This window comes from Cervus elaphus, chromosome 14 (assembly GCF_910594005.1).
Source record: "Cervus elaphus chromosome 14, mCerEla1.1, whole genome shotgun sequence".
Taxonomy (NCBI): Eukaryota; Metazoa; Chordata; class Mammalia; order Artiodactyla; family Cervidae; genus Cervus; species Cervus elaphus.
In genome coordinates, this window is record NC_057828.1 from 64,641,621 (window position 1) to 64,650,283 (window position 8,663).

At 53.6% G+C, this 8,663-nt stretch overlaps 1 protein-coding gene across 1 annotated transcript; it reads right to left on the reverse strand.

Moving 5' to 3' along the window:
* Window positions 1-2,290: 2,290 nt before the first annotated feature.
* On the reverse strand, window positions 2,291-3,985 carry ZNF648 (zinc finger protein 648). Its single transcript, XM_043923546.1, has one exon. The coding sequence runs from the start codon at window positions 3,983-3,985 to the stop codon at window positions 2,291-2,293; it is 1,695 nt and encodes a 564-aa protein (XP_043779481.1).
* Window positions 3,986-8,663: the final 4,678 nt, after the last annotated feature.

Sequence of the window (8,663 nt, forward strand, 5' to 3'; positions counted from 1 at the left end):
CTGTTTTTAGTCTAGTTCTACTATGCTCTCATCCATATCACCCACTTCTTATTCCTCTATTATCTGTTTACTAAATAAAATTTGAGCATCACCAATATATTAATTATGCCAGTAGTGGTCCCAACTTAGCTGTGCACCAGAACACAAGGGAAGCTTTATAAATTAGATTATAAGATGCATTACAGACCTGTGTCAATATTTAAGGCTAGAATTCAGCAAGTGTATGCATTTAACAAACATCCCAGGTGATTTCTATACAGCCATTCTAAGAATTGGTTTGGGGAACAACCACCTTAAGAAACTATAGGCCAAACCAAAATTTTTAATTAGGAGAAAATAACTCTACTACCAACCATCTTAAAAATAATACAAAGAAAAGAAATAGTAACTTCAGTTTTCAAATATTTCACTGATTACCCAGGAAAAAAAATACTAGACTCTATTCTGTTCATAGTCACCAGGTTATGGCTGGCTCTTAGGACTTCTCTACCAGGATGCTTTTGCATCCTTCTCCTGGGAGGATGAAGTTCACTTTTGCTACCCCATTATTATCATTTCTATTTTGCCATTTCAGACACAGAGGCTGAATTCAAGATCATATCACTGGAGATGGACTAGAAACCAAATCACTGGCTCTTGTACCAGACCCAGAACCAACTCTGTCGTTTGGACATGCAGATGTACCTAAGGGAATCCACACACAAAACCTCCAGGCATACAGTCAGAGCTCTAAGACACCTTTGTCAAACAAGGTCTGACGACATATGTCACTTCTAGTTGGCCCCCATGTGTCAAGCATGAGAAGACTATCTAGCAGTCACTCCTGGGTCCAAATCAAGAGAAGGACAAGAGAAATTCATATTTGGCAGACTTTGGGGCGATTTTAGGAATATACTAAAAATGTCCTCAAAAGGGGAGTACAGTACCTTTTTTGTGGAGTATCTTTAAGTTCGGCAAGATCAAAAGTGTTATTGGCCCCCATGCATCAACGAACTCTGTGACGTCATGGATTCCTCCCAGCTGAGGTCCAGAGCTAATTACTATGCCAAAAGTGATGGATCAGTAATCTTTAAGACTGGCTGTTAGTCATGCAAATTTCAATTAACCTTGTTAGAGAACAGCTGTGAGTCAGGTAGGTTTTCAAACCTGGTTTTAATGATAGTGAAACACAAGCTGATCGGCATTTGGGCAAGGGGTGCTTTATTTTATTTACTTCAAATTGGAACTCATGATCCCAGTAAGTTTAAATGAAACTTAAAGTTTCCCTGAACCATGGGCAGGCTCATATGGAGAAATTTTGTATACATCTCTGTAAATGGGCAGATTCCTCTGTAAATGTGACTGAAGCTCCCAGGTTGGAAACAAGAAGAGAGGTGTCTAGAGAGGAGGCACGTGTGAATTTTGTGGGTGAGACTTGGGGGTTAGTTCCAGGTACTAAGCTCCACTGTGGGAGCGCAGACTTCTTTTCCAGATGCTAAGGCTGTTGTGAATTTCTAGGATAACTGGGCCCTAAACATAGGGCATTGAAGGCAAAAGGAGAACAGGGCAGCAGAGGATAAGACTGTTGGAGAGCATCACCGATTCAATGGACATGAACTTGGGCAAACTCCAGATAGATAGTGAGGGACAGGGAGGCCTTGCCTGCTGCAGTCCATGGGATGCAAAGAATAAGACACGACTTAGCAACTGAAAAACAACAACAAAACATAGAACATAAATGCCCCACTCTCTAAGATAAAGAGTATGTCTTAGTTGCTCAGTCACGTCCAACTCTTTGTGATCCCGTGGACTGTAGCCCGCCAGGCTCCTCAGTTCATGGGATTCTCCAGGCAAGAATACTGGAGTGGGTTGCCATTCCTTTCTCCAGCGGGTCTTCCGGGCCCAGGGATGGAACCAGGTCTCCGGCATTGTGGGCAGATTCTTTACAGTCTGAGCCATCAGGGAAGCCCCTCTAAGATAAAGGCCTTCTCTAATTCAAAGCCATGACTTTGCCCAGGGTAAAGTCATCTGTTAGGAAGCTGAAAGCCTGAGCCATCTGGCGGGGTTTCGGTTAACCCTCCCATCCCCACAGGTAGGCTTTTTTGCTTTGTTAGATTCCCTCAAGGAGACCAAGCTTCTGGGGATTTCTTTTATTCACGTAAAAACGGAAAAGGACCTTTCTCTAGAGAGGGTCAGCCCCGATGCTTTCTCAGATGGTTTTGAGGGCAGGAGGCGGCTAGTCGTTTTTGTCATCGCATCCGAGGTCGGCCGTGTCTTCCTCACCTTCCCTACTGGCCCGCCGAGGGCGCCGTCACTCGACTTCGGAGGACGGGGTGGTGGGCTCCTTCTTGCAGCTGTGGTGCCTGGCTCGGTGCCGGCGGAGGTGGTTGGACCGGGTGAAGGCCTGGCCGCAGTCGGCGCACTGGTAGGGCCTCTCGCCGTTGTGCACCCGAATGTGCTGGGCCAGCTCCGAGGCCACGCGGAAGGCCCGGCCGCACTCGGCACAGAGGAAGCCCTTCTCCCCGGAGTGGATCTGTTGGTGCCGCTTCAGGGTGGAGGAGCGCGCGAAGGCCTGGCCACACTGTGCGCAAGGGAAGGGCCGCTCGCCGGTGTGGATGCGCTGGTGGCGCGCCAGGCGCGAGGGCTGCGCGAAGGCCACGCCGCAGTCGGCGCACTTGAAGGGCCTCTGGCCGCTGTGCAGCGTCTGGTGCTCCAGCAGGTTGGAGGATTTGGTGAAGCACTTGCCGCAGGTGGGGCAGGGGAAGGGCCGCTCGCCCGAGTGCACGCGCTGGTGCTCCATCATCCGGCTGGCCACGGCGAACTCCCGGTCGCAGGTGGGGCAGCGGAAGGGCTTCTCGCCCAGGTGCGTGCGCTGGTGGCGCAGCAGCGACAGCGGCTTGTTGAAGGTCAGGCCGCACTCGGCGCACGGGAAGGGCTTGTCGTTGCTGTGCATGTTGCGCTGGTGTTTGCGCAGGTCCGAGGAGCGCACGAAGGCCTTCCCGCAGTCCGGGCACGGGTAGGGTTTCTCGCCCGTGTGCGTGCGGATGTGCTTGCGGTGATCGGAGGACCAGGTGTAGGTCTTGTCGCAGAAGGGGCACCGGTAGGGCCGCTCGCCCGTGTGCAGGCGCTGGTGCTGCTGGAGCGTGGCCCGGTGGGAGTACGCCTTCCCGCACAGCTCGCACGCGTAAGGCTTGGCGCCCGGCGACTTCTGGGCCGCCCGCCCGCCCCGCAGGCACTTGTAGGGACGGGCCTCCCCCTGCCTGCCCTCCCCGGAGGTCCCCGGATTCGGGTCCTTAGAGCCCTTCCGCCCTTTGGCCAGATCCTCTTCCGCTGCCAGGCGGGCCTGGGTAGCCGATTCCTGAGCTGGTGTGTGTGCCTCTTGCGTGGAGAGGTCCCAGCTGCCCCCTGATTTGGGGACGCACACCCCCGGAGAGGAGCTGTCTGGGGACTTGTCTCTATCCTTCTGTGCACGGAAGTACCTTGCAGAATAGGGGAAGTCGGATGGGATGCTCGGGGTGGCGTCTGGGTTTGCCCTTGAGTCTCCCTCATCACCAGCAGACAATGAGGCCCTAGGAGATTGGGTCTCACCGAACCACCTGCGGGAGAGGCCCCTGGGGAGGGCACTGGGAGTCATTCTTGCTCTGGGGGAGGCCTGGGTCGGGGTGATCTTTGACGCCTCCCTTTCCCAGCTGGTCTTCTTCCCTGGCAGTGCCATGGGTTTCTTCCCGACGCCTGCGGCACTAAAGGAGTCAGAGAATTTCTCTTCCTTCCTGCGGGCTGGATGCTGCCAGACCAGGTCAGGATTGTCCTCGGTCACTTGGGAACTGCCCCTTGGTCGGGCCTGCTGACCAGGGTCACCGGTGGCCCCTTGGTCTCCTGCCTTTCCAGGGGCCTCCTCCTCACTCTCCAAGCTGATGCTCAGCGTCCCGGGGTCATAAGCCTCCCCAGTCAAGCTGCGGAGGGGAGACGCGTCTCCCCACCCATCCTGGGGGTCCTCCTGCGCCATTATGTGCAGGCCCTTCTACTCCTGCTTCTCCAAGACAGACCTTCACTTGGCTCAGGAAACCTACAAAAAGGAAGATCGCAAAGAACAGACTTAGTCACCTTCACGGCCCGAGGGATCGAGTTCTCACTACCGGTCTGTGTGCAGCTGGTAGCCGCACCAGCCACATTGGTGGTCCCTCACAGGTGAAGGAGGACCTGGGCCTTGGTGAAAACTCCCCAGTCACCCTTAATCCTTTGGAGGTCCCCCTTGCCGGAAACCCCAGGAGACAGTGCCGTCAGGATGGCCAGTGTGAGCATTTGCTGAGTAGCATCTGTGCTCTGTCCCACCCTGGGGCTCAAACACCAACTGCTAGCCAGGTGGGTTCTCTGTGAGCTGAGGAAGAATAGATGAGAGGGCAGAAAGCAAGGTCTGGTTGTCCTTGGACCTCTTAACCTGTCGGCCCAGCCGGGAAGCTGAAAGCCAGGCTGGCTCTTGCCATTCCTGCCAGGAGAGCAAGCCCGCTATGTTTTGATGGTGGCAGCGAGGCTGCCTCCCAGGCACTGGGCTGTGTGGGCCACCTCTTCCAAGGACATGGACCAGCTCCTGGGAGCATGGGGGTGAGTCAGGAAGACACTACGGTGTTCCCAAGAAGAAACCCAGCTGCCCCTCCCTGCTTAAGTGGGGCTTCTCAGGCCTCTGTAGCAAAGCACCCCTTGCTGGTTGGGCAGGGTAAAATACATGCACCAGGGAGAGAGGGATGCCCACTGAAAGCTTGAACTACCCCTGAGATATTGCTTCATCTTCAACATTCATGGGAATGTACATTCCATGTCCTGTTCGTTTTAACATGAAAAGTGTTTTAAGTTACCTTCGGTTTAAATGTTTTAACTTTTCCCCAGTGTGTTATATTTAGCCTGTGGCCTCATGGATTCCTGGCATGCCCCCATATACTCCCAGGGGTGCCTATACCCCAACTTGAAAAGTGTGGACTTAGGGTTTTGACAGCAAGGCACGACAAGGGAGCCTTTGAGTTGCATTTTCTGATTGATTTTATTTTAGGTTGAAGACAGAGAGACCTGCTGGGGTTGGCTAATAAGGATTGTTTGTGTGAGTTTTACAGGGGTTGCCTGCATGAGAGGCAGGCTACTGAGGGTCTCTGTGGGGCTGGGGGATAGGGAGGGAGTGGGAGGAGCAATTTCTAACCCAAGGGCTGAGTTTGGTCTGGAGGGAAACTTCTGAGAATCCCAGAGATCAGTAATACCAGCAGTTCCATTTTCTGGGCAAATGTTACGAGCCAGACAATGTGCTGAGTATTTCACAAGCATGACTTTCCTTATTCCTCCCTGCAACCTTTAAGACAGACTCTATTACTGTTAGAGCAACCTTTTCATTTTACAGACCAGAAAACTGAGGCTTCAAGAGATTACTCACTTGCCCAAGGTCACACAACTCATAGGCAGCAGCCCTGGGGTTTCTGCCTTCAAGGAGCTGTCCTGGCTCCCAGATGTGGCCTCCTCACGGAGGCCCTGCCCAGAGGCTGAGCCCTGCCCAAGAATGGCCACAGCATCCTAGGGGGAGAGCCACTGCTTTTTGAGGCATCAAAGCCCCTTGTGTTTGCTGGGCCAAGGCACCTTGGCTACGGGCTACAGGGCCTTGATGCTGGGCTCCTCCCTGCCCCTGTTGACCCAAATTGCCCTCAGCGGAGAGAGAGGCCAGATTGCCTGCTGCAGAGACTGTTGCCCGGAGTGGTCAGGAGTGTGAGTCATGGGGTGTTTACTTTCCGAAAGCTGCTGCGCTTCTCCTCCGCCCACCTTCCACCACCTCTCAGAAGGATACCAGGAGCGGTTCTGCACTCCTTTTCAGGGCAGAGATGTTCCATCCTTCCTCAGCAAGAGATTCATTCATTTGACAAATGTGGAGCAAATGGTTAAAATTGTATGCCTGTGTCAACAAACATCTCTGAGCCTGGTCCTCTTCATCTGCAGGATGGAGATACTGCCCCTACTGTGTAGTCTGTGGGATGCTCCTGCACACACACGGCTGGCACTCACTGACTGGGGCATTGTTACTCGAGCGGCTCACTCCTCTGGGAGGTGTCCAGGCGGACGATCCTCGCAGTGTGGTGCTCGAGGTTCAGACAGTAAGGTCACGTCCTGATTTATTAGCCCCTGTGCTATCAAGCTGGCCTTCTCCCAGCTCTTGCCTGATCATAAGCCCAGGTACTGTGAATGTGTGTGGAGGTGCAGCAAAGGGGAGGAATCCTCACTCTCTCCTTGGACACAGAAGCCATAAATGAAGGGCGGACACAGTGCAGTGATGACAGGGGTCCAGCCTCTCCTGTCCCTTTGTGCCCGAAGCCCAGTGGTCACTCCCTGCCTCTGACCATCCTGCTCTGTCCTTGTAATGTGTTAGAGTTGAGCTGACATACCTCTTGGCGGGAAACCAGGTTGGACATATTTTCAGTGGTTCTTAGAGAGTGGCTATGCCCGTGTGTGTGTGTGTGTGTGTGTGTGTGTGTGTGTAGAGGGACGCAAACCAGGTTGGACATATTTTCAGTGGTTCTTAGAGAGTGGCTGTGCCCGTGTGTGTGTGTGTGTGTGTGTGTGTAGAGGGACACAGCCCTGGCCAGCGTGCTTTGACTTCCTGAGGCCAGCATGCCTGATCAGCACTGTGATCCACCAGTCAGACGGCAGGGGGTTGCTGGATTTGAGTGAAGCAGATTCTTTCTTTCTCTGGGACAGTGTGCCATGCAGGTTCATGGGGAGTGTTTCACAGACCACTTATCCCACCCACTCCCCACCCCACCTCTGGCACATGTTGCCCCTTCTACACAACACATGTCTCATCCCCGTCCTCCGGGCCAGAGGTGAGCCTCCTCCGGGTGGCACCCAGCCCTCTGCTAGCTCATCGCTGACGGGGGACTGCCTTCCAGATGGGAAACCCCTCCCCTGTCTGCAGCCACATCCCCTGCTCACTTCTTCCTGCAGCGGCCAAAGGCGCTCTCTTGACCACCAAGAAGACCGAGAGGAAGGCAGGGGCTCAGGCGGGGGTTTTCTGGCCAAGTTGACACGAATATTCCCAGTCTGGAAGAGGAACGCTGATGCCACAGTGCGGCTAGCCCCTCTGCTTTCCAGATGTGCTGACCCCAGAGGAGGGCAGCGTGCAGTCCCTTCCTGGACCTTCCCCCACATTTGCTGTCCAGGTGCAGCTCCGGCACACCCAAATCACCCGTGGATGTGATGAGTTGCAGAAACCTGGCCTCACGGCTTGTTCTAGCTCCTGACCCTGGCCCCCTCTTTCCTTGCATAGATGGTACCCAGTCCACTCCAGGGCAGCCACCTCCCTTCTTCTCCCCTGCCCACCAGCTTCAGACCTGGCTCAATTCTGGCTCATACATGAACACTCACTTACCTGGGCAATGCAGACAGCCAAAGAGGCCCCCAGCCCGGCTTCTCTGCCCCGCGTGACTTCTTGGCAACAGGGAGCAGAGCTGGGTACGAATCAGCAGAGAGGGTGTCTCTGTCCCTCACACTTTTGTGTCCAGTCCAGCAGCTGCGGAGAGAGCTTCAGGAGGTGGGGCTGGTGTAAGACACTCAGCCTTCCTGCCTGCAGCCCAGAGGGCAGCCTGGGAAGTCCAGGGGGGCTGCCCCGTCTCACAGCCTGAACCAATTCCCGCTGCTCCCTCTGAGCCCGCCTCCCCTCCAGTCTTCCTCCCTCTTTCCTTTCCTCCCGCCCTCAGGAAGGTTACTCAGTCCTCTTGCAGGTGGCCCTGTCCCTCCTGCTCACTTTCACCCCTTCTTCCAGTGGAGCAAGCACTCCATTCTTCCATCCTGCCCCGATATGTCCTTGAGCCTCTGGTTGCACTGTGAGCTTCATGAGGAAGCATGTTTTTTCTTCCTGGGAGACAGGACCGGGTATTTTGTCTGTACGCCTACCTCCCCTATTCTAGTACCCACCTTTTGCAGCATGGTGGTTTGAGCAGGGGTATTTCCAGAATGTTTTGCAGTTATCATTGGCTCAAAGATGCCCATGACCATTTAGCTAGGGGTGGGGTACAGGAAGATAATTTTCTTTCCTAATTCATGCACAAACCAGGCCTGTCTCACCATCTTTCAGCATTGCTGCCCAGGCAGGTTCATTTTGAAGAGAGAATTGGCTCAGGATTTAGACTCAGTATGTCTAGAATTGGTACCCACTCAAGTCTAGGGTGCTTTTATTAGGGTGAATGCTCAGGACACTAAAATAGGGGATAGAATGTGATGTTCCCCAGGTGGCCAAAAATATACTTAGGATTCTGGTGCATTGGAACCTTAACTCACAACCTGTGTGACCTTGGACAAGTTACTTGACCTCCGTGTGCCTTAGCTTCATATCTGTAAAATGGGGGTCCCCTCATCACAGGGGTCTTGGGAAGGTTAAATGAGATCATGCTCATAAAGAGCTTAGCTCCGTGTCCGGAACGTAGTTAAGTGCCCAGAAAAGTCAGTTGCCCTCCTTGTTATTATTGATATTCTTGTTTCTAGGGAACAGGTAGCTCATGGGACTCCTTTTATATGTCTAGGGCCTTGAGAGTGATAGTGACACCTGACACATTTTTCTGAACAGTAAACTTCAGAATGTGATGGAGAGAAGCAGGTCCCTCTGCCCCTTGGAGTACTGCAGGTGTAGCCTCAGAAGGGGAAGTCAGGCAGCAGGGAAG